General features: G+C 37.7%; 3 protein-coding genes across 4 annotated transcripts; all 3 read left to right on the forward strand.

Annotated features, from left to right (window-relative positions):
* Positions 1-348: 348 nt before the first annotated feature.
* Positions 349-5878, forward strand: LOC143757373 (uncharacterized). 2 transcript variants are annotated; one of them, XM_077248492.1, is made up of 10 exons: positions 349-398; positions 1034-1072; positions 1350-1625; positions 1717-2016; positions 2810-3034; positions 3243-3337; positions 3494-3544; positions 3789-4173; positions 4259-4438; positions 5090-5551. In XM_077248492.1, exons 2-10 carry the CDS (start codon positions 1042-1044, stop codon positions 5191-5193), a joined length of 1647 nt encoding a protein of 548 aa, XP_077104607.1. In that variant the 5' UTR covers positions 349-398; positions 1034-1041; the 3' UTR covers positions 5194-5551. The 2 variants fall into 2 exon arrangements, with proteins under 2 accessions (XP_077104607.1, XP_077104616.1); XM_077248501.1 differs by lacking the exon at positions 349-398 and having other exon boundaries at positions 956-1072; positions 5519-5878.
* A 5142-nt stretch (positions 5879-11020) lies between these two features.
* On the forward strand, positions 11021-16009 carry LOC143757006 (uncharacterized). Its single transcript, XM_077247958.1, has 9 exons — positions 11021-11051; positions 11329-11604; positions 11696-11995; positions 12783-13007; positions 13216-13310; positions 13466-13516; positions 13762-14146; positions 14232-14411; positions 15490-16009. Exons 1-9 carry the CDS (start codon positions 11021-11023, stop codon positions 15549-15551), a joined length of 1605 nt encoding a protein of 534 aa, XP_077104073.1. The 3' UTR covers positions 15552-16009.
* A 5015-nt stretch (positions 16010-21024) lies between these two features.
* LOC143757012 (uncharacterized) lies at positions 21025-25207 on the forward strand. Its single transcript, XM_077247972.1, has 9 exons — positions 21025-21055; positions 21333-21608; positions 21700-21999; positions 22783-23007; positions 23216-23346; positions 23467-23517; positions 23763-24147; positions 24233-24412; positions 25062-25207. The coding sequence occupies exons 1-9, from the start codon at positions 21025-21027 to the stop codon at positions 25163-25165; spliced, it is 1683 nt and encodes a 560-aa protein (XP_077104087.1). The 3' UTR covers positions 25166-25207.
* Positions 25208-25575: the final 368 nt, after the last annotated feature.

Below are 25575 nucleotides of genomic sequence, written 5' to 3' on the forward strand. Positions count from 1 at the left end.
TGTTCATTTTTTTTTTTTTTTTTTGCGGGTTCTCAGGCCAAATCGGCACATGACAGCGCAGATAAACTGTAACTTAAATAATCTGTTAAACATTATTTGAGAAAGATTGTGCTAATGATCAATGTAAAATAAATGATGAACGTCATCCTCCACTCCATGATGAGTAAAATCAAATGGGCTTTATTAATTTGGATTTATTTTCTTCACCACTCTACTACTAACCGGTGTGATGACGCATTAGTGATACTGAAAGCTGATTGGCTCGATGTTTATATGCGGAAATTTAATTCTTCTAGAGTCTAGACTTTATAATAAAATTATGTCATGATGATTATAATCCCTTGATCCTTTTTGCACCCATTTTGGACATGAGCAATGACTATGGGATCCATTAGACTGTAAGTACATTGCGAAGTCGGCGCTTATTTGCTCAATTATGAATAGCTAATGAAGATTTTGGGCAAGACTAATTCCACGGATTATAATAATAATAATAATAATAATAATAATAATAATAATAACAACTGTTTAAAATTAAGCTTGTTACTTTTCAATGAATATGTTGAGATTCGATGTGCGCTCACGCCATAGACTGTAAAAAAGGCTCACGCACGCGACTTCAGGTGTAGGCGTACGTGGTTATGAATGATTTGAATTTGAGTTGCTATAGCGACGCGTCTTATGAATTTTGACTGCATGTTTACACTCGAACTGATCGCTTTCTGAGTTGGTGGAGAGACGAGGCGAACAATTCAGAGACTTTTGCAAAGTATTTTCTATGCAAATCTTGTGAAGCTGAAGCTGAGAAGAGACTTTTATTCTAACCAGAAGATCGGAGCATATATCCTTTACATATTTGTATTTTTTAAAGAGTTCATATTGTTTTTGTGGATTCTTCTATTTAATTGTTCATTTCTTACGTTAGAAGGAGTTTGGCGTTTTATTTAATTTTTATTTTTTATTTTTTTATTTTCTGAGGAGAGTTGTATTTTGTTCTTTTTTTGTATTGTTTTTTGTATTGTTTTTATTGCAGATTGGAGGATGTCAATGGCTCACATGGGGGGAAGAGGAGGTCAGTGCTTTAGTTTTTTTATTTGTAAATGGTATGTCATGGTATAAAAGTGTTGTAGAATGATTGAGTAAATTAATGTGAAGAAACTTGTGCAAGGTAAATTTGATCCCCCAATTTTCCCAGCTAAGTGATCACATGTATTTGATTCCTTGTATATGAAATCAACTTTTCAATTTGAGTAACCAAAGTTATGTATAGTGACAATTTGTAATTGACTACTGACATTGAGTATTGGTTATTGTTAAACCATTAATACTAACTACGTGAAATATTCCAGCATCAGGCAGCTCCAGATGCAGGAGAGCTGCTGTCTCTCAGACGGCTGGTCGGGAGGTTTGGAGACCCGGTTCCGATGGCCGTGATCAGGATCCGCTGCCAGCCCCGACCCAGACACAGATCCAGGAGCTTCATGGTTATTTAACACAGTCTTTGTCTTCTGAGTTGTCTTTTTCTGTGTCCACAGGTCCGGCTCACAGGAAGGAGTGGCAGATCGGCAGCCAGAAGAGCCCAGATGATGGACGTCCGTCCACTTCATCTAAACACTCTCGCAGAGGTCAGAATAGGCTTTGACCAATTCTTATGTTGATTCTGAATATTATTACAACAAAAGAAAAAAACAGTTTTTGATGTGTGAAATTTTCCAGACTCTTCATCATCTTTGTCCCTCTCTGAGGACAATGTGGAGAGGTGGTTATGCAGAGAGTTGTTGAGGCTGAGCAGCAGAGGCTCGTACAGCGTGGAATGGAGGTGGAGTGGTGATGTTTCGGAAAGCCGAAGTGAACAGGACAGTGGCAGCAGCTGCGGTTTGTCCAGGTCCGACAGCTTGGAAGGGTGGCAGTGCCCTCCGCTGCCGGGTCAAGTTCCTGTCGAGCCGACAGAGACTTCGAGTGGCCGAACTGCTCAGGGTGCCACGGAGGCTTCTCCTGTGCACAAGAGCTCAACAGGTGAGACTGAAATAAGGCTGGGCAGTGTAAAGTGTACAGATAGAGATTTTGCCATTTCATGCAGAACTGCTTCAAGTTTTTAGCATGTTAATGTCCCGTCACATCTACTGTTGCTCAGCTGAATTTTGCTGAAATTCTCTTTTTGAAAAATTTTTTTTTCAGATATATTTTAATTGGAACATTTTCAGAGCATTAAGAGAACATTCAAAAGTAACGTTCCCATAATGCAAAATTATAAAATATAATGTTCCTTTAACCAAGAAATTTCTTTTTTGAAACATAGACGTTGTGAACGTTCAGGGAACATTTAGAAATAGCGATTGCTTAACTTTATGGGAACATTAGCAAAACTATGAACTCAATGGTCAATATTAGAAAAATGGTATGGTACTCAATGGTACTTGCACTGTCTGACACACACACACACACACACACACACACACACTAGAAACACGCACACAGAATGCCGATTCTCAGACAGCATTCCAGCCCCAATAGAATTATATTTCAGACTTATTGCACTTGAATTGTCTAATACTCAAAAAATTGTCAAAACGGCCGTCGTGCCGAGGATTGTGAAATAAAAGGACTATTAATATATTAAATTAATATTAAATTGTGAAATACGATTTTGGGACATTTATGCAGGCATTTGGCAGAAGTCAGATGGGTAGCTTGGAAATATTTCCATTACTTTGGATTTGTAACATTACAGATAAGAATACAACAGTAAAATGTAAGTTATGTCATGATATCATTAATTTGACATCAGAGATGTTTCTCTTCATTTCAGAAAAACCTACAAGGAAGAGGAAAAGAATTGGTTGTTTCCTCAACAGGATATGGAAGGCTATGAAGGGTTATTTCTGCTGCTGTTGCCACAGTTGTGCTGTGGATGTTGTGGAGCCTTTTGTCCCTCCAGCAGATCTGGAGCCAGAGCCTGATCCTGATACATCATCACCCGGTCCTGATACATCATCACCTGCACCAGATCTCTCCGGCGTCGAGCCAAATAATGGTAAATCGCCAGTCCTTATTTCTCCCACATTATTTTAAACAGTATTGCTGTCTTGTTTTCCACTCAAAATATCTTAAGGCTTGTTTTCAGAGAATATTTATATTATTTTCCCCATATTAATGTTATTTTCTCGACACAACCAGGACTGACATTTTTTGAATAAAACAATCTTATATATATTTCTTATATTTTTCTGTTCGTTTTTCAGAGTCCTTTGAGTCTCTCTATAAAGCGGGAGAGATGATTGGATGCGGAGCGTTTGGCAGTGTGTACAGCGGAACACGCAAATTTGATGGCAAAAAGGTAAATCTTCCCGAATTGTACAAACGTTCGGCTTTTGTGTGCATCAAAACATATTCAAAACAATTTACAAATGGTTTAATACTTAGTGCAAGGTCGGGTGGTTGAATACTGTTACTGTTCTTGACTTGAAACTGTTTTTGTGTTTTTTTTTTGCAGGTTGCCATCAAGCGGTTTCGCAAGTTTGACAATTTTCTTTATCTTGATATTGTAAGTTGGCCATAACCTGAATATGTATTTAGTTGTTTAAGTGCAGATTGCTGTAGTTAATACACCCATAGGAAGCATTAGGTGTAAATGTGATTGACAAATAAGCCTAGAGGCAAAAAAGAAAAACTTTGAGCTCTTCTGAGGCTCTTTTGAACGTATCTAAAAAGATCAAAGAAAAGTGCGCTTAAAAATGTTTTTGTCAGATTTTTACCCAGCTAAGCTTCTGTCTACTGCTTTTCTCCAGCCTGGACATCCCGAACCTCTCATTACAGAAGTGGCGCTGCTGCTGCTGATGAGGCGAGAACCCATGAGCCCCTACGTCATACAGCTATACGAGTGGTTTGAACACCCTCGAAAATTCACTCTCATTATGGAGTTCCCCGAACCCTGCGAGAGCTTGCTGGACTTCATCACTCGTCGTAATCCTGAAGTGTGTGAAACGGTAGCGCGGGTCTTCATGCAGCAGGCTGTGCTGGCAGTACAACACTGCATCGAGCATGGCGTTTTTCACAATGACATTCATGCGCAGAATTTCCTGTTGAAGAGAAACTCGTTAGACCTCAAGCTGATAGACTTTGGCTGCGGTCAGCTATTCAGTAGTGAGGGCTACGAGAGCGACGTATACCTTGGTGAGCATTTTGGGAGTGTGGAAACCTGAATGTAGTGACGCTTTAAGAAAAAAAGCTCAACAATGTGCAAATGTCTTGCTTACAGGAAGACAGGATCACTGCCCACCTGAAGTCTTCACAGAACCCAGATTCCACGCCGTCCCAGCAAATGTCTGGGCTCTAGGAGTGATGTTGTATGAGATGTTGAACGCGTCTCGTCCTTTTCGCAGTAGAACGGAAGTCATAGAAGCCAAAGTTACATTTCAGAATTCCAACTTATCCACAGGTGAGTGAATAATATTGAAAACACTGATAAACACACACACACACACATAAAGAAAAGGCTCTGTACAGAAACAGTTAAAGATGAAGTATGTAAAATGTAAGAGCGAGAGTTTGGGCCGTGGTTACTGTAGCAGGCGGAGCCATGGGAAAGGAAATCCAGCTTTAGTTACAGAAGTGAAAGCCGAAATTCGCTGCATTTATACCTTCAAAGATTAAACGGGTCATGAACGGGTCAAAGTGAACAGAGCGTTGTGATGCTACGCGCTACAAAGGATGCTTCGATACCATACAGCATCATCATGTACCCGATCAGAAAGACACATTTTCATCAAGACAAATGCAACACAGCTAAATCTATTTCTAATATGTTGTTCCTGAAACATGCCTTCACAAGAACCAGTAACAGCTGGGTTTGTGATGTTTAAGTTGGGGAAGACGCGATGCACGAAAGGGGCCTTTGCGGGGTTTGTTTGAAAATATGCTTTATCTTGTAATTCCGCTTGGTGCCACTAGTGTCGCAGAAACGACATGCTTCACTTTTAAAGTAAAGATAAGGAACATTTTACATTATATTAATAATGTTTTAGATGCTGTTTTCATAGATTCCAAGTCACATGACTAACCAGCTCTCTCCTCATTAACATTTGTACAGAATGCAGTGATCTGATTAGCCAGTGCCTAGCCCGGGATCCAACGAAACGCCCGACGTTAGAGCAGATGTCACAACATAAATGGATTAGAAACGATCTACTGTAGATTGGAGAAGTTCCGGAGATTCACTCGATCAGTGATTTCAGGTGTGAGGAAGTGTAACAGACAGAGTAGGATTATTATCATTTGTCTTCAACTCTGGATTGTTTGTAGTGAGATTTTCAAATTTGTGTTCATTGTAATGTTCTTGTTATAGTCAAGTCACATTCATTTATATAGCGCTTTGTACAATACAGATTGTTTCAAAGCGGCTTCACGGTAAACAGGAAAATAACAGAATCAGTGCAAACAGAATTCAATTCTGTTGTAAAACAGCTCTTAAAATATCATTCATGAGTTGACTTGTTCATATAATCTTTGTATCGGATAGGAAAGAACACACCTTCTGTCCTTGGTGGAGGGCTTGAGCTCGAGACTCGACCCGAAGCCTGAAGTCCAACTCCAACCTGACAGGGAACTCAAGCGCCACACCAGAGAGATCCGAGCCTGTCCACGTCTGAGCAAGAACGTGAGAGACTGAAGACTGGAAACAAGTCATCACAGCTCAATTCGCTTTGTTTTAAAATTCAAGTTAAGGCAAGTCATCTTTATCTATATAGCGCCTTATGTATGACCAATCTGAATTAGGGCTGCTGGGGATCGACTTCCATACTTTTTAGGCACCGACCGAATTGCCTCGATACCATCGAGTATCAAAAATTGTCTTGTCGTTCGGTACCAAATTTTGATACCTGAGGGGTTAATTTTGTCAACGTCAGTGAAACAATAAGCATGCATCATGTATGATGTGCACAAATCAAGTGCTGGTGATTGGCTGTGGCGAGGCATCAAGGAAAAACAGTAGTTTACGTCGGCTTGATGACAACAGCGCGATGCCATTCATTGACACAGAGACACGCAGAAACATGAAGGATTCATATCTATACAGTCCTTTTTCGGTTTAATATTCTCACTTTGACAACATTTAATTTGAGCGCATTGAATTTTTGTAACAATGCCCCTTCTCGCTTGGAAAACTACCCATTAAATTAGCAAAATTTCACCAACAGGTTTTTATTATCGTGGTTACTGGTTTACAAACATCATTTTTCACCTCACCGTTGTTTTATTTGGAACAATCAGAATATTATTTACAGAAATAGATCAATATTTTTTGAGAGATGATATTTAAATAACATCTCTATTGTTAATCAGCTGATGGATGACAATTGTCAGTTTTATTCCTTTTCAGAATTCTCCAAAAAACTTGATTTTGGAGCTTCATGAAATGAATGTAATATTGTATTCAGCGCCATTCCTAGTGTTATAAAAATTCTTGAAAGGAGAGCAAACCTATAGTCCTCTTTGTATAACACTTCTATTTCAATTGAAGGGATTTTGATTACTAATGACAAATTCAATATTAACAGAAAATCTATTCCAGCATCATCTCTCAAATGGATGATGACGTTATACAATGTTAATTGGAGTCTTGTCTGGTCTCTTCCACACAAATATCTTTTAACAAAAAAAGAAAAGAAATTACATTTAAAAATGTTGCATAAATGCCATAGACAATTGTACATCTTTTTGTGAATGTGTTTGTGTTAAATCTTTTTGGAACGAGTTATGTACCTATCTCTCAGAAAAAAACAAATGTTAGAATATGTATTAATACCTTTAATGTTATTTTATTATTACATTGTTAATCTGTTCATGATACTTGACCAATTTGTTATTCACAAATGCAAATTCTTGTGTAAGATCCCGCTACTGTCAATTTTTCTGCTAGATTGTAATTCATATGTTTTGTCTTTGATGGGCATAAAAACAGAAAATCTTTGAAAAAGTCAAAGATTGCTTTCAATGTTTAACCTTGTATAATTTTATTTTATTTGTACTGTTTTCGTGACATATGTCCTGGTTTTATTGTTACTGTTGTTATGTATTCATTACATTTTCTTTCTTTTGGCATTAATAAAAAAAACAGAAGAAGGCCTATACGGAAACCCGTCAAAATAAAAGTTTGGTTTGACTTAAAGGGACTATTTGTAGTTTTTTATGTATTTTATTATCTAAAATCAATATTTTTATTCATAATAATGTCCTTAATGGTGTACAAACACCTCTGCCAATTATCTGACTTATCCACGTGAACGAAGAATTTATTATCTTTATATACATGTGACGGGTAGGTCCACGGAGGCTTCCAAAGGCTTCCTTGTCATTCCGCCATCTTGAAAAACTATAATAGCAGAGAGGGTCAAAAAGTACTAGGCCAACGCGTTTCCACAATGCTTTTTCGTTCAGAGCCAGCGTCACGTGACTGAAAGCCAGTGTTCGGGGGTAACTTATTACAAGTAACTTGAGTTACGTAATCAGATTACTTTTTCAAGTACCTAGTAAAGTAACGCATTACTTTTTCAATTTACAACAAAATATCTGAGTTACTTTTTCAAATAAGTAACGCTAGTTACTTTTTCACATTTATTGACTGACAGCTCTCCTGTCCCCATGTTGAGAGAAATAAAGTGAGGTGTTGTGTGCATTTGCATTGAACATGCATTTACTCATCTCATTTGCACAAAAACATTCAGTATTCCTCAAAATGAATAAAAACAGTCAAATGCAATCTCAGAATTTTGTGCAAAAATTTTATAATTAACTATGTTAAATTACACAAATATACTTTATGTATTTAATCTCACTTTATTAACCAATGTCTTTGCTGCTGACCTACAATGATCTAATTCAACCATACTAATAAGCAAAAATTACTTTAGATTAGGTTTAGAAATAAGAGTGTTGAACTTCCTTCTCCTGTATCCTATTGTTATTTAATCAAGAACAGCAGCAGCTGAAAGGTTTGTTTGAGCGCCGCCCTCTACTGTACAGTAGTAAATATGCATTTCCTTCAGCCTTAGGCTTATTCATTTAACTTTTGATGTGAAAGGGCCTTAACAATTGGCAAAAATAGATTGTTTTAGCTGTTATTAAAAAACAAACAAACAAGCCCATGCAGGTGAGAAAAAGTAACGCAAAAGCAATGTAACGCATTACGTTCCATAAAAAGTAACTAAGTAACCTACTTAGTTACTTTTTTGGGGAGTAACGCAATATTGTAATGCATTACTTTTAAAAGTAACTTTCCCCAACACTGCTGAAAGCAGCAGAAACGGAGGAGCAGAGCAATGAGAGGCGCTTGTCACTGCCCCGGCAAGTTTAAAAGGCTGCATTGCACTGTTATTATTCATACTGTAACATTCGTTTGTTTGTTGTGTCAAGTTGCAGTTTGTTTGAAATAACAAACCTGTTCACCCGAAGGAAAACTCGACGAAGTGCTATTAGAAGACATCCTGTCATAGCTTTTTGGTACATAACAGCTACCGTAGATGCAACACGCATTTGAAAAAGCGAGGCGCTGGAGAGCCCAATTCGTTTGAATGCAAAATACAATTTCACCGCTAGATGGGAGAAATTCCTACACAATGTCCCGTTTAAGAAACTGCGATAGAAATACATTACTCTTGTACAGAATAATGTACATCTTAATGTAATACTACAATACAGTTATTATTCAAACAAAATTTCTTCCATGTTATAATATTAACAGTAAGCCTCTGTTGTGTAGCACTTGTTTGCCCAACAATCAAAGGGCTTGTTTAATTTTCATTTGAAGAAAAGATAAATTAATGTTTTATGCCTTCATTTGATTACCAGAAAAATTGAAATACGCAATTCAGAATTTCTTAAAAGAAAAAAAAAAAAACATTTCATAGGGCCCTATTATTACTTTGTTTTTATGAATTCAATTAATTAGATATGGTTTTGATTAAACCATATAGACAAAATAAAACAGAAAGCACAGAACTGGGTAAAAAAAATGGAATTTGAAGGGGAAAAAAGTGAAGAATGTAATTTTTGTTAAACTGTTAATACAATTTTTTTTTCATTAAAAGTTTCAAGGATTTCAATTAATTACACATGCTTTTTGATTAAACTATTGATCATGTAAACTGTTCTTATCTTTAAGGTCGGCTGCACTAAGAGTTTAGCTTTCTTGTTTTTTCCCCTCTTCACATTAATGTTACAGCCTCTGCTATAATATTTATATAAATATTAATCGTTTAAAATTTTTGAACGATACCCAGTCCTAATCTGTATATATGACCCTTCTGAATAAATGCTTTCAATGAATAAAAAAAAAAAAGAAGAAATGCTTTTAAACAACCTCGGCCTATGAGAAAGTTTTGAACTGAAACAAAACTGCTGCTTCTCGAAACAAAACTGTACATAAAAATCGACATGGTTGCAAACTTCAGTGCATTGTTGAGTCTGTATAAAACATAACCCTATGAGACTGAAGAAAATGTGAGTGGTGCTTGCAGTGGCAAAACTCAGCCTTCGGTTGCTAGGTTGTTCTGGCTAGTTGCTATGGTGTTGCTAGGTGTTTGGTATTTTTTGTCACAGACGGTTACTTTGGAGTTTTATAGAGTTCTTAACATGTCAACAATCACATCATCACTATAGGGCAAAGCTGATTGGTTCCTGCTGTATCAGTAGCCAATGAGCTCGCCTGCTGCTCAACGTTCAAATACTTTGTTAGCATTTGCTGTAGTTCCAGCGTGCTTTCCGAAACCCTCCACCTTCCCCAGCTCCACCTGTATTAACTGAAATGAAGTCAGTCATGTATGAAAACCTACAGTAGATCACAGAAGGTTCATTTTCAAAGCCTTAAATATTTATATAGCCCTTAAGCTAATTGAGTAGCCTACAATCATTTAATGAATTCAAAGTTTGTTGCAATTGACACCACTTCAATTAAAAATGTAGGCATTTAATTCAGATGTATTTCTTTGATTGAGATTCTGTCTTTTGAGTTAAAAGAAATATAGGAATTAAAGTAATTAAAATATCGGGGCAAATTACCATTGTTTTTGACATCCGTCGGGAAAAGTGAAGTCAGTCACGGAAAGTTTAGATTTTTATTTTATTCATATAAAGTTCATTTTATTTCGATGTATGATTATGTTCAGTCTGAATCGGCACATAGCAGCGCAGATGAACTGTTAATAAGTTAAATAATCTGTTAAACATTATTTGAGAAAGATTGTGCTATTGATCATTGTGAAATAAATGATGAAGGTCATCCTCCACTCCTTGATTAGTTAAATCATAAATGGGCTTTATTCATTTGCATTTCCTTTCTTCACCACTCTACTACTAGCCGGTGTGATGACGCATTAGTGATACTGAAAGCTGATTGGCTCGATGAGCAATGACTGTGGGATTCATTAAACTGTAAGTGCCTTGCAAAGGCTGTGCTTATTTGCTCAATTATGAATAGCTAATGAAGATTTTGGGAAAAGATTAATTCCAATAATAATAATAACTGTTTAAAATTAAGTGTGTTACTTTTCAATAAATGTGTTGAGATTCGATGTACGTGGACCCACGCACGCGACTTCAGGTGTAACTTAGGCGTACGTGCATGGTTATGAATGATTTGAATTTGAGTTGCTATAGCGACGCGTTTTATGAATTTTGACTGCATGTTTACACTCGAACTGATCGCTTTCTGAGTTGGTGGAGAGACGAGGCGAACAATTCAGAGACTTTTGCAAAGTATTTTCTATGCAAATCTTGTGAAGCTGAAGCTGAGAAGAGACTTTTATTCTAACCAGAAGATCGGAGCATATATCCTTTCCATATTTGTATTTTTTAAAGAGTTCATATTGTTTTTGTGGATTCTTCTATTTAATTGTTCATTTCTTACGTTAGAAGGAGTTTGGCGTTTTATTTAATTTTTAGTTTTTTTTTTTTTTTTGAGGAGAGTTGTATTTTGTTCTTTTTTTGTATTGTTTTTTGTATTGTTTTTATTGCAGATTGGAGGATGTCAATGGCTCACATGGGGGGAAGAGGAGGTCAGTGCTTTAGTTTTTTTATTTGTAAATGGTATATCATGGTATAAAAGTGTTGTAGAATGATTGAGTAAATTAATGTGAAGAAACTTGTGCAAGGTAAATTTGATCCCCCAATTTTCCCAGCTAAGTGATCACATGTATTTGATTCCTTGCATATGAAATCAACTTTTCAATTTGAGTAACCAAAGTTATGTATAGTGACAATTTGTAATTGACTACTGACATTGAGTATTGGTTATTGTTAAACCATTAATACTAACTACGTGAAATATTCCAGCATCAGGCAGCTCCAGATGCAGGAGAGCTGCTGTCTCTCAGACGGCTGGTCGGGAGGTTTGGAGACCCGGTTCCGATGGCCGTGATCAGGATCCGCTGCCAGCCCCGACCCAGACACAGATCCAGGAGCTTCATGGTTATTTAACACAGTCTTTGTCTTCTGAGTTGTCTTTTTCTGTGTCCACAGGTCCGGCTCACAGGAAGGAGTGGCAGATCGGCAGCCAGAAGAGCCCAGATGATGGACGTCCGTCCACTTCATCTAAACACTCTCGCAGAGGTCAGAATAGGCTTTGACCAATTCTTATGTTGATTCTGAATATTATTACAACAAAAGAAAAAAACAGTTTTTGATGTGTGAAATTTTCCAGACTCTTCATCATCTTTGTCCCTCTCTGAGGACAATGTGGAGAGGTGGTTATGCAGAGAGTTGTTGAGGCTGAGCAGCAGAGGCTCGTACAGCGTGGAATGGAGGTGGAGTGGTGATGTTTCGGAAAGCCGAAGTGAACAGGACAGTGGCAGCAGCTGCGGTTTGTCCAGGTCCGACAGCTTGGAAGGGTGGCAGTGCCCTCCGCTGCCGGGTCAAGTTCCTGTCGAGCCGACAGAGACTTCGAGTGGCCGAACTGCTCAGGGTGCCACGGAGGCTTCTCCTGTGCACAAGAGCTCAACAGGTGAGACTGAAATAAGGCTGGGCAGTGTAAAGTGTACAGATAGAGATTTTGCCATTTCATGCAGAACTGCTTCAAGTTTTTAGCATGTTAATGTCCCGTTACATCTACTGTTGCTCAGCTGAATTTTGCTGAAATTCTCTTTTTGAAATTTTTTTTTTTCAGATATATTTTAATTGGAACATTTTCAGAGCATTAAGAGAACATTCAAAAGTAACGTTCCCATAATGCAAAATTATAAAATATAATGTTCCTTTAACCAAGAAATTTCTTTTTTGAAACATAGACGTTGTGAACGTTCAGGGAACATTTAGAAATAGCGATTGCTTAACTTTATGGGAACATTAGCAAAACTATGAACTCAATGGTCAATATTAGAAAAATGGTATGGTACTCAATGGTACTTGCACTGTCTGACACACACACACACACACACACACACTAGAAACACGCGCACAGAATGCCGATTCTCAGACAGCATTCCAGCCCCAATAGAATTATATTTCAGACTTATTGCACTTGAATTGTCTAATACTCAAAAAATTGTCAAAACGGCCGTCGTGCCGAGGATTGTGAAATAAAAGGACTATTAATATATTAAATTAATATTAAATTGTGAAATACGATTTTGGGACATTTATGCAGGCATTTGGCAGAAGTCAGATGGGTAGCTTGGAAATATTTCCATTACTTTGGATTTGTAACATTACAGATAAGAATACAACAGTAAAATGTAAGTTATGTCATGATATCATTAATTTGACATCAGAGATGTTTCTCTTCATTTCAGAAAAACCTACAAGGAAGAGGAAAAGAATTGGTTGTTTCCTCAACAGGATATGGAAGGCTATGAAGGGTTATTTCTGCTGCTGTTGCCACAGTTGTGCTGTGGATGTTGTGGAGCCTTTTGTCCCTCCAGCAGATCTGGAGCCAGAGCCTGATCCTGATACATCATCACCCGGTCCTGATACATCATCACCTGCACCAGATCTCTCCGGCGTCGAGCCAAATAATGGTAAATCGCCAGTCCTTATTTCTCCCACATTATTTTAAACAGTATTGCTGTCTTGTTTTCCACTCAAAATATCTTAAGGCTTGTTTTCAGAGAATATTTATATTATTTTCCCCATATTAATGTTATTTTCTCGACACAACCAGGACTGACATTTTTTGAATAAAACAATCTTATATATATTTCTTATATTTTTCTGTTCGTTTTTCAGAGTCCTTTGAGTCTCTCTATAAAGCGGGAGAGATGATTGGATGCGGAGCGTTTGGCAGTGTGTACAGCGGAACACGCAAATTTGATGGCAAAAAGGTAAATCTTCCCGAATTGTACAAACGTTCGGCTTTTGTGTGCATCAAAACATATTCAAAACAATTTACAAATGGTTTAATACTTAGTGCAAGGTCGGGTGCTTGAATACTGTTACTGTTCTTGACTTGAAACTGTTTTTGTGTTTTTTTTTGCAGGTTGCCATCAAGCGGTTTCGCAAGTTTGACAATTTTCTTTATCTTGATATTGTAAGTTGGCCATAACCTGAATATGTATTTAGTTGTTTAAGTGCAGATTGCTGTAGTTAATACACCCATAGGAAGCATTAGGTGTAAATGTGATTGACAAATAAGCCTAGAGGCAAAAAAGAAAAAACTTTGAGCTCTTCTGAGGCTCTTTTGAACGTATCTAAAAAGATCAAAGAAAAGTGCGCTTAAAAATGTTTTCGTCAGATTTTTACCCAGCTAAGCTTCTGTCTACTGCTTTTCTCCAGCCTGGACATCCCGAACCTCTCATTACAGAAGTGGCGCTGCTGCTGCTGATGAGGCGAGAACCCATGAGCCCCTACGTCATACAGCTATACGAGTGGTTTGAACACCCTCGAAAATTCACTCTCATTATGGAGTTCCCCGAACCCTGCGAGAGCTTGCTGGACTTCATCACTCGTCGTAATCCTGAAGTGTGTGAAACGGTAGCGCGGGTCTTCATGCAGCAGGCTGTGCTGGCAGTACAACACTGCATCGAGCATGGCGTTTTTCACAATGACATTCATGCGCAGAATTTCCTGTTGAAGAGAAACTCGTTAGACCTCAAGCTGATAGACTTTGGCTGCGGTCAGCTATTCAGTAGTGAGGGCTACGAGAGCGACGTATACCTTGGTGAGCATTTTGGGAGTGTGGAAACCTGAATGTAGTGACGCTTTAAGAAAAAAAGCTCAACAATGTGCAAATGTCTTGCTTACAGGAAGACAGGATCACTGCCCACCTGAAGTCTTCACAGAACCCAGATTCCACGCCGTCCCAGCAAATGTCTGGGCTCTAGGAGTGATGTTCTATGAGATGTTGAACGCGTCTCGTCCTTTTCGCAGTAGAACGGAAGTCATAGAAGCCAAAGTTACATTTCAGAATTCCAACTTATCCACAGGTGAGTGAATAATATTGAAAACACTGATAAACACACACACACACATAAAGAAAAGGCTCTGTACAGAAACAGTTAAAGGTGAAGTATGTAAGATGTAAGAGCGAGAGTTTGGGCCGTGGTTACTGTAGCAGGCGGAGCCATGGGAAAGGAAATCCAGCTTTAGTTACAGAAGTGAAAGCCGAAATTCGCTGCATTTATACCTTCAAAGATTAAACGGGTCATGAACGGGTCAAAGTGAACAGAGCGTTGTGATGCTACGCGCTACAAAGGATGCTTCGATACCATACAGCATCATCATGTACCCGATCAGAAAGACACATTTTCATCAAGACAAATGCAACACAGCTAAATCTATTTCTAATATGTTGTTCCTGAAACATGCCTTCACAAGAACCAGTAACAGCTGGGTTTGTGATGTTTAAGTTGGGGAAGACGCGATGCACGAAAGGGGCCTTTGCGGGGTTTGTTTGAAAATATGCTTCATCTTGTAATTCCGCTTGGTGCCACTAGTGTCGCAGAAACGACATGCTTCACTTTTAAATTAAAGATAAGGAACATTTTACATTATATTAATAATGTTTTAGATGCTGTTTTCATAGATTCCAAGTCACATGACTAACCAGCTCTCTCCTCATTAACATTTGTACAGAATGCAGTGATCTGATTAGCCAGTGCCTAGCCCGGGATCCAACGAAACGCCTGACGTTAGAGCAGATGTCACAACATAAATGGATTAGAAACGATCTACTGTAGATTGGAGAAGTTCCGGAGATTCACTCGATCAGTGATTTCAGGTGTGAGGAAGTGTAACAGACAGAGTAGGATTATTATCATTTGTCTTCAACTCTGGATTGTTTGTAGTGAGATTTTCAAATTTGTGTTCATTGTAATGTTCTTGTTATAGTCAAGTCACATTCATTTATATAGCGCTTTGTACAATACAGATTGTTTCAAAGCGGCTTCACGGTAAACAGGAAAATAACAGAATCAGTGCAAACAGAATTCAATTCTGTTGTAAAACAGCTCTTAAAATATCATTCATGAGTTGACTTGTTCATATAATCTTTGTATCGGATAGGAAAGAACACACCTTCTGTCCTTGGTGGAGGGCTTGAGCTGGAGACTCGACCCGAAGCCTGAAGTCCAACCCCAACCTGACAGGGAACTCAAGCGCCACACCAGAGAGATCCGAGCCTGTCCACGTCTGAGCAAGAACGTGAGAGACTGAAGACTGGAAACAAGTCATCACAGCTCAATTCGCTTTGTTTTAAAATTCAAGTTAAGGCAAGTCATCTTTATCTATATAGCGCCTTATGTATGACCAATCTGAATTAGGGCTGCTGGGGATCGACTTCCATACTTTTTAGGCACCGACCGAATTGCCTCGATACCATCGAGTATCAAAAATTGTCTTGTCGTTCGGTACCAAATTTTGATACCTGAGGGGTTAATCTTGTCAACGTCAGTGAAACAATAAGCATGCATCATGTATGATGTGCACAAATCAAGTGCTGGTGATTGGCTGTGGCGAGGCATCAAGGAAAAACAGTAGTTTACGTCGGCTTGATGACAACAGCGCGATGCCATTCATTGACACAGAGACACGCAGAAACATGAAGGATTCATATCTATACAGTCCTTTTTCGGTTTAATATTCTCACTTTGACAACATTTAATTTGAGCGCATTGAATTTTTGTAACAGTGCCCCTTCTCGCTTGGAAAACTACCCATTAAATTAGCAAAATTTCACCAACAGGTTTTTATTATCGTGGTTACTGGTTTACAAACATCATTTTTCACCTCACCGTTGTTTTATTTGGAACAATCAGAATATTATTTACAGAAATAGATCAATATTTTTTGAGAGATGATATTTAAATAACATCTCTATTGTTAATCAGCTGATGGATGACAATTGTCAGTTTTATTCCTTTTCAGAATTCTCCAAAAAACTTGATTTTGGAGCTTCATGAAATGAATGTAATATTGTATTCAGCGCCATTCCTAGTGTTATAAAAACTCTTGAAAGGAGAGCAAACCTATAGTCCTCTTTGTATAACACTTCTATTTCAATTGAAGGGATTTTGATTACTGATGACAAATTCAATATTAACAGAAAATCTATTCCAGCATCATCTCTCAAATGGATGATGACGTTATACAATGTTAATTGGAGTCTTGTCTGGTCTCTTCCACACAAATATCTTTTAACAAAAAAAGAAAAGAAATTACATTTAAAAATGTTGCATAAATGCCATAGACAATTGTACATCTTTTTGTGAATGTGTTTGTGTTAAATCTTTTTGGAACGAGTTATGTACCTATCTCTCAGAAAAAAACAAATGTTAGAATATGTATTAATACCTTTAATGTTATTTTATTATTACATTGTTAATCTGTTCATGATACTTGACCAATTTGTTATTCACAAATGCAAATTCTTGTGTAAGATCCCGCTACTGTCAATTTTTCTGCTAGATTGTAATTCATATGTTTTGTCTTTGATGGGCATAAAAACAGAAAATCTTTGAAAAAGTCAAAGATTGCTTTCAATGTTTAACCTTGTATAATTTTATTTTTCCATTTGTGTTTTTTATTTTTTTTGTCTTTTTTATTTTATTTGTACTGTTTTCGTGACATATGTCCTGGTTTTATTGTTACTGTTGTTATGTATTCATTACATTTTCTTTCTTTTGGCATTAATAAAAAAAACAGAAGAAGGCCTGTACGGAAACCCGTCAAAATAAAAGTTTGGTTTGACTTAAAGGGACTATGTGTAGTTTTTTAGGTATTTTATTATCTAAAATCAATATTTTTATTCATAATAATGTCCTTAATGGTGTACAAACACCTCTGCCAATTATCTGACTTATCCACGTGAACGAAGAATTTATTATCTTTATATACATGTGACGGGTAGGTCCACGGAGGCTTCCTTGTCATTCCGCCATCTTGAAAAACTATAATAGCAGAGAGGGTCAAAAAGTACTAGGCCAACGCGTTTCCAAAATGCTTTTTCGTTCAGAGCCAGCGTCACGTGACTGAAAGCCAGTGTTGGGGTAACTTATTACAAGTAACTTGAGTTACGTAATCAGATTACTTTTTCAAGTAACTAGTAAAGTAACGCATTACTTTTTCAATTTACAACAAAATATCTGAGTTACTTTTTCAAATAAGTAACGCTAGTTACTTTTTCACATTTATTGACTGACAGCTCTCCTGTCCCCATGTTGAGAGAAATAAAGTGAGGTGTTGTGTGCATTTGCATTGAACATGCATTTACTCATCTCATTTGCACAAAAACATTCAGTATTCCTCAAAATGAATAAAAACAGTCAAATGCAATCTCAGAATTTTGTGCAAAAATTTTATAATTAACTATGTTAAATTACACAAATACACTTTATGTATTTAATCTCACTTTATTAACCAATGTCTTTGCTGCTGACCTACAATGATCTAATTCAACCATACTAATAAGCAAAAATGACTTTAGATTAGGTTTAGAAATAAGAGTGTTGAACTTCCTTCTCCTGTATCCTATTGTTATTTAATCAAGAACAGCAGCAGCTGAAAGGTTTGTTTGAGCGGCGCCCTCTACTGTACAGTAGTAAATATGCATTTCCTTCAGCCTTAGGCTTATTCATTTAACTTTTGATGTGAAAGGGCCTTAACAATTGGCAAAAATAGATTGTTTTAGCTGTTATTAAAAAACAAACAAACAAGCCCATGCAGGTGAGAAAAAGTAACGCAAAAGTAATGTAACGCATTACGTTCCATAAAAAGTAACTAAGTAACCTACTTAGTTACTTTTTTGGGGAGTAACGCAATATTGTAATGCATTACTTTTAAAAGTAACTTTCCCCAACACTGCTGAAAGCAGCAGAAACGGAGGAGCAGAGCAATGAGAGGCGCTTGTCACTGCCCCGGCAAGTTTAAAAGGCTGCATTGCACTGTTATTATTCATACTGTAACATTCGTTTGTTTGTTGTGTCAAGTTGCAGTTTGTTTGAAATAACAAACCTGTTCACCCGAAGGAAAACTCGACGAAGTGCTATTAGAAGACATCCTGTCATAGCTTTTTGGTACATAACAGCTACCGTAGATGCAACACGCATTTGAAAAAGCGAGGCGCTGGAGAGCCCAATTCGTTTGAATGCAAAATACAATTTCACCGCTAGATGGGAGAAATTCCTACACAATGTCCCGTTAAAGAAACTGCGATAGAAATACATTACTCTTGTACAGAATAATGTACATCTTAATGTAATACTACAATACAGTTATTATTCAAACAAAATTTCTTCCATGTTATAATATTAACAGTAAGCCTCTGTTGTGTAGCACTTGTTTGCCCAACAATCAAAGGGCTTGTTTAATTTTCATTTGAAGAAAAGATAAATTAATGTTTTATGCCTTCATTTGATTACCAGAAAAATTGAAATACACAATTCAGAATTTCTTTAAAAAAATAAAATAAAAAAAAAAAACATTTCATAGGGCCCTATTATTACTTTGTTTTTATGAATTCAATTAATTAGATATGGTTTTGATTAAACCATATAGACAAAATAAAACAGAAAGCACAGAACTGGGTAAAAAAAATGGAATTTGAAGGGGAAAAAAGTGAAGAATGTAATTTTTGTTAAACTGTTAATACACTTTTTTTTTCATTAAAAGTTTCAAGGATTTCAATTAATTACACATGCTTTTTGATTAAACTATTGATCATGTAAACTGTTCTTATCTTTAAGGTCGGCTGCACTAACTGTTTAGCTTTCTTGTTTTTTCCCCTCTTCACATTAATGTTACAGCCTCTGCTATAATATTTATATAAATATTAATCGTTTAAAATTTTTGAACGATACCCAGTCCTAATCTGTATATATGACCCTTCTGAATAAATGCTTTCAATGAATAAAAAAAAAAGAAGAAATGCTTTTAAACAACCTCGGCCTATGAGAAAGTTTTGAACTGAAACAAAACTGCTGCTTCTCGAAACAAAACTGTACATAAAAATCGACATGGTTGCAAACTTCAGTGCATTGTTGAGTCTGTATAAAACATAACCCTATGAGACTGAAGAAAATGTGAGTGGTGCTTGCAGTGGCAAAACTCAGCCTTCGGTTGCTAGGTTGTTCTGGCTAGTTGCTATGGTGTTGCTAGGTGTTTGGTATTTTTTGTCACAGACGGTTACTTTGGAGTTTTATAGAGTTCTTAACATGTCAACAATCACATCATCACTATAGGGCAAAGCTGATTGGTTCCTGCTGTATCAGTAGCCAATGAGCTCGCCTGCTGCTCAACGTTCAAATACTTTGTTAGCATTTGCTGTAGTTCCAGCGTGCTTTCCGAAACCCTCCACCTTCCCCAGCTCCACCTGTATTAACTGAAATGAAGTCAGTCATGTATGAAAACCTACAGTAGATCACAGAAGGTTCATTTTCAAAGCCTTAAATATTGATATAGCCCTTAAGCTAATTGAGTAGCCTACAATCATTTAATGAATTCAAAGTTTGTTGCAATTGACACCACTTCAATTAAAAATGTAGGCATTTAATTCAGATGTATTTCTTTGATTGAGATTCTGTCTTTTGATTTAAAAGAAATATAGGAATTAAAGTAATTAAAATATCGGGGCAAATTACCATTGTTTTTGACATCCGTCGGGAAAAGTGAAGTCAGTCACGGAAAGTTTAGATTTTTGTTTTATTCATATAAAGTTCATTTTATTTCGATGTATGATTATGTTCAGCCTGAATCGGCACATAGCAGCGCAGATGAACTGTTAATAAGTTAAATAATCTGTTAAACATTATTTGAGAAAGATTGTGCTAATGATCATTGTGAAATAAATGATGAAGGTCATCCTCCACTCCTTGATTAGTTAAATCATAAATGGGCTTTATTCATTTGGATTTCCTTTCTTCACCACTCTACTACTAGCCGGTGTGATGACGCATTAGTGATACTGAAAGCTGATTGGCTCGATGAGCAATGACTGTGGGATTCATTAAACTGTAAGTGCCTTGCAAAGGCGGTGCTTATTTGCTCAATTATGAATAGCTAATGAAGATTTTGGGAAAAGATTAATTCCAATAATAATAATAACTGTTTAAAATTAAGTGTGTTACTTTTCAATAAATGTGTTGAGATTCGATGTACGTGGACCCACGCACGCGACTTCAGGTGTAACTTAGGCGTACGTGCGTGGTTATGAATGATTTGAATTTGAGTTGCTATAGCGACGCGTTTTATGAATTTTGACTGCATGTTTACACTCGAACTGATCGCTTTCTGAGTTGGTGGAGAGACGAGGCGAACAATTCAGAGACTTTTGCAAAGTATTTTCTATGCAAATCTTGTGAAGCTGAAGCTGAGAAGAGACTTTTATTCTAACCAGAAGATCGGAGCATATATCCTTTCCATATTTGTATTTTTTAAAGAGTTCATATTGTTTTTGTGGATTCTTCTATTTAATTGTTCATTTCTTACGTTAGAAGGAGTTTGGCGTTTTATTTAATTTTTATTTTATTTTATTTTATTTTTTTATTTTCTGAGGAGAGTTGTATTTTGTTCTTTTTTTGTATTGTTTTTATTGCAGATTGGAGGATGTCAATGGCTCACATGGGGGGAAGAGGAGGTCAGTGCTTTAGTTTTTTTATTTGTAAATGGTATGTCATGGTATAAAAGTGTTGTAGAATGATTGAGTAAATTAATGTGAAGAAACTTGTGCAAGGTAAATTTGATCCCCCAATTTTCCCAGCTAAGTGATCACATGTATTTGATTCCTTGCATATGAAATCAACTTTTCAATTTGAGTAACCAAAGTTATGTATAGTGACAATTTGTAATTGACTACTGACATTGAGTATTGGTTATTGTTAAACCATTAATACTAACTACGTGAAATATTCCAGCATCAGGCAGCTCCAGATGCAGGAGAGCTGCTGTCTCTCAGACGGCTGGTCGGGAGGTTTGGAGACCCGGTTCCGATGGCCGTGATCAGGATCCGCTGCCAGCCCCGACCCAGACACAGATCCAGGAGCTTCATGGTTATTTAACACAGTCTTTGTCTTCTGAGTTGTCTTTTTCTGTGTCCACAGGTCCGGCTCACAGGAAGGAGTGGCAGATCGGCAGCCAGAAGAGCCCAGATGATGGACGTCCGTCCACTTCATCTAAACACTCTCGCAGAGGTCAGAATAGGCTTTGACCAATTCTTATGTTGATTCTGAATATTATTACAACAAAAGAAAAAAACAGTTTTTGATGTGTGAAATTTTCCAGACTCTTCATCATCTTTGTCCCTCTCTGAGGACAATGTGGAGAGGTGGTTATGCAGAGAGTTGTTGAGGCTGAGCAGCAGAGGCTCGTACAGCGTGGAATGGAGGTGGAGTGGTGATGTTTCGGAAAGCCGAAGTGAACAGGACAGTGGCAGCAGCTGCGGTTTGTCCAGGTCCGACAGCTTGGAAGGGTGGCAGTGCCCTCCGCTGCCGGGTCAAGTTCCTGTCGAGCCGACAGAGACTTCGAGTGGCCGAACTGCTCAGGGTGCCACGGAGGCTTCTCCTGTGCACAAGAGCTCAACAGGTGAGACTGAAATAAGGCTGGGCAGTGTAAAGTGTACAGATAGAGATTTTGCCATTTCATGCAGAACTGCTTCAAGTTTTTAGCATGTTAATGTCCCGTCACATCTACTGTTGCTCAGCTGAATTTTGCTGAAATTCTCTTTTTGAAATTTTTTTTTTTCAGATATATTTTAATTGGAACATTTTCAGAGCATTAAGAGAACATTCAAAAGTAACGTTCCCATAATGCAAAATTATAAAATATAATGTTCCTTTAACCAAGAAATTTCTTTTTTGAAACATAGACGTTGTGAACGTTCAGGGAACATTTAGAAATAGCGATTGCTTAACTTTATGGGAACATTAGCAAAACTATGAACTCAATGGTCAATATTAGAAAAATGGTATGGTACTCAATGGTACTTGCACTGTCTGACACACACACACACACACACACTAGAAACACGCGCACAGATTGCCGATTCTCAGACAGCATTCCAGCCCCAATAGAATTATATTTCAGACTTATTGCACTTGAATTGTCTAATACTCAAAAAATTGTCAAAACGGCCGTCGTGCTGAGGATTGTGAAATAAAAGGACTATTAATATATTAAATTAATATTAAATTGTGAAATACGATTTTGGGACATTTATGCAGGCATTTGGCAGAAGTCAGATGGGTAGCTTGGAAATATTTCCATTACTTTGGATTTGTAACATTACAGATAAGAATACAACAGTAAAATGTAAGTTATGTCATGATATCATTAATTTGACATCAGAGATGTTTCTCTTCATTTCAGAAAAACCTACAAGGAAGAGGAAAAGAATTGGTTGTTTCCTCAACAGGATATGGAAGGCTATGAAGGGTTATTTCTGCTGCTGTTGCCACAGTTGTGCTGTGGATGTTGTGGAGCCTTTTGTCCCTCCAGCAGATCTGGAGCCAGAGCCTGATCCTGATACATCATCACCCGGTCCTGATACATCATCACCTGCACCAGATCTCTCCGGCGTCGAGCCAAATAATGGTAAATCGCCAGTCCTTATTTCTCCCACATTATTTTAAACAGTATTGCTGTCTTGTTTTCCACTCAAAATATCTTAAGGCTTGTTTTCAGAGAATATTTATATTATTTTCCCCATATTAATGTTATTTTCTCGACACAACCAGGACTGACATTTTTTGAATAAAACAATCTTATATATATTTCTTATATTTTTCTGTTCGTTTTTCAGAGTCCTTTGAGTCTCTCTATAAAGCGGGAGAGATGATTGGATGCGGAGCGTTTGGCAGTGTGTACAGCGGAACACGCAAATTTGATGGCAAAAAGGTAAATCTTCCCGAATTGTACAAACGTTCGGCTTTTGTGTGCATCAAAACATATTCAAAACAATTTACAAATGGTTTAATACTTAGTGCAAGGTCGGGTGCTTGAATACTGTTACTGTTCTTGACTTGAAACTGTTTTTGTGTTTTTTTTTTGCAGGTTGCCATCAAGCGGTTTCGCAAGTTTGACAATTTTCTTTATCTTGATATTGTAAGTTGGCCATAACCTGAATATGTATTTAGTTGTTTAAGTGCAGATTGCTGTAGTTAATACACCCATAGGAAGCATTAGGTGTAAATGTGATTGACAAATAAGCCTAGAGGCAAAAAAGAAAAAACTTTGAGCTCTTCTGAGGCTCTTTTGAACGTATCTAAAAAGATCAAAGAAAAGTGCGCTTAAAAATGTTTTCGTCAGATTTTTACCCAGCTAAGCTTCTGTCTACTGCTTTTCTCCAGCCTGGACATCCCGAACCTCTCATTACAGAAGTGGCGCTGCTGCTGCTGATGAGGCGAGAACCCATGAGCCCCTACGTCATACAGCTATACGAGTGGTTTGAACACCCTCGAAAATTCACTCTCATTATGGAGTTCCCCGAACCCTGCGAGAGCTTGCTGGACTTCATCACTCGTCGTAATCCTGACGTGTGTGAAACGGTAGCGCGGGTCTTCATGCAGCAGGCTGTGCTGGCAGTACAACACTGCATCGAGCATGGCGTTTTTCACAATGACATTCATGCGCAGAATTTCCTGTTGAAGAGAAACTCGTTAGACCTCAAGCTGATAGACTTTGGCTGCGGTCAGCTATTCAGTAGTGAGGGCTACGAGAGCGACGTATACCTTGGTGAGCATTTTGGGAGTGTGGAAACCTGAATGTAGTGACGCTTTAAGAAAAAAAGCTCAACAATGTGCAAATGTCTTGCTTACAGGAAGACAGGATCACTGCCCACCTGAAGTCTTCACAGAACCCAGATTCCACGCCGTCCCAGCAAATGTCTGGGCTCTAGGAGTGATGTTGTATGAGATGTTGAACGCGTCTCGTCCTTTTCGCAGTAGAACGGAAGTCATAGAAGCCAAAGTTACATTTCAGAATTCCAACTTATCCACAGGTGAGTGAATAATATTGAAAACACTGATAAACACACACACACACATAAAGAAAAGGCTCTGTACAGAAACAGTTAAAGGTGAAGTATGTAAGATGTAAGAGCGAGAGTTTGGGCCGTGGTTACTGTAGCAGGCGGAGCCATGGGAAAGGAAATCCAGCTTTAGTTACAGAAGTGAAAGCCGAAATTCGCTGCATTTATACCTTCAAAGATTAAACGGGTCATGAACGGGTCAAAGTGAACAGAGCGTTGTGATGCTACGCGCTACAAAGGATGCTTCGATACCATACAGCATCATCATGTACCCGATCAGAAAGACACATTTTCATCAAGACAAATGCAACACAGCTAAATCGATTTCTAATATGTTGTTCCTGAAACATGCCTTCACAAGAACCAGTAACAGCTGGGTTTGTGATGTTTAAGTTGGGGAAGACGCGATGCACGAAAGGGGCCTTTGCGGGGTTTGTTTGAAAATATGCTTCATCTTGTAATTCCGCTTGGTGCCACTAGTGTCGCAGAAACGACATGCTTCACTTTTAAAGTAAAGATAAGGAACATTTTACATTATATTAATAATGTTTTAGATGCTGTTTTCATAGATTCCAAGTCACATGACTAACCAGCTCTCTCCTCATTAACATTTGTACAGAATGCAGTGATCTGATTAGCCAGTGCCTAGCCCGGGATCCAACGAAACGCCTGACGTTAGAGCAGATGTCACAACATAAATGGATTAGAAACGATCTACTGTAGATTGGAGAAGTTCCGGAGATTCACTCGATCAGTGATTTCAGGTGTGAGGAAGTGTAACAGACAGAGTAGGATTATTATCATTTGTCTTCAACTCTGGATTGTTTGTAGTGAGATTTTCAAATTTGTGTTCATTGTAATGTTCTTGTTATAGTCAAGTCACATTCATTTATATAGCGCTTTGTACAATACAGATTGTTTCAAAGCGGCTTCACGGTAAACAGGAAAATAACGGAATCAGTGCAAACAGAACTCAATTCTATTGTAAAACAGCTCTTAAAATATCATTCATGAGTTGACTTGTTAATATAATCTTTGTATCGGATAGGAAAGAACACACCTTCTGTCCTTGGTGGAGGGCTTGAGCTGGAGACTCGACCCGAAGCCTGAAGTCCAACCCCAACCTGACAGGG

Source organism: Siphateles boraxobius, unplaced genomic scaffold (genome assembly GCF_051911475.1).
Source record: "Siphateles boraxobius isolate OS27281-9 unplaced genomic scaffold, OSU_SipBor_1 11, whole genome shotgun sequence".
Classification (NCBI taxonomy): Eukaryota; Metazoa; Chordata; class Actinopteri; order Cypriniformes; family Leuciscidae; genus Siphateles; species Siphateles boraxobius.

Bases quoted from the DNA above. Each gene is read 5' to 3' on its own strand.
- LOC143757373 (XM_077248492.1), top strand. From the start codon at position 1,042: ATGTCAATGGCTCACATGGGGGGAAGAGGAG. The intron at 3,035-3,242 runs GTAAATCGCCAG...TTCGTTTTTCAG, and splicing joins CGGCGTCGAGCCAAATAATG to AGTCCTTTGAGTCTCTCTAT. The intron at 3,338-3,493 runs GTAAATCTTCCC...TTTTTTTTGCAG, and splicing joins GCAAATTTGATGGCAAAAAG to GTTGCCATCAAGCGGTTTCG.
- LOC143757012 (XM_077247972.1), top strand. From the start codon at position 21,025: ATGTCAATGGCTCACATGGGGGGAAGAGGAG. The intron at 21,056-21,332 runs GTCAGTGCTTTA...GAAATATTCCAG, and splicing joins TCACATGGGGGGAAGAGGAG to CATCAGGCAGCTCCAGATGC. The intron at 22,000-22,782 runs GTGAGACTGAAA...TCTTCATTTCAG, and splicing joins TGTGCACAAGAGCTCAACAG to AAAAACCTACAAGGAAGAGG.
- LOC143757006 (XM_077247958.1), top strand. From the start codon at position 11,021: ATGTCAATGGCTCACATGGGGGGAAGAGGAG. The intron at 13,517-13,761 runs GTAAGTTGGCCA...GCTTTTCTCCAG, and splicing joins ATTTTCTTTATCTTGATATT to CCTGGACATCCCGAACCTCT. The intron at 14,147-14,231 runs GTGAGCATTTTG...TCTTGCTTACAG, and splicing joins CGAGAGCGACGTATACCTTG to GAAGACAGGATCACTGCCCA.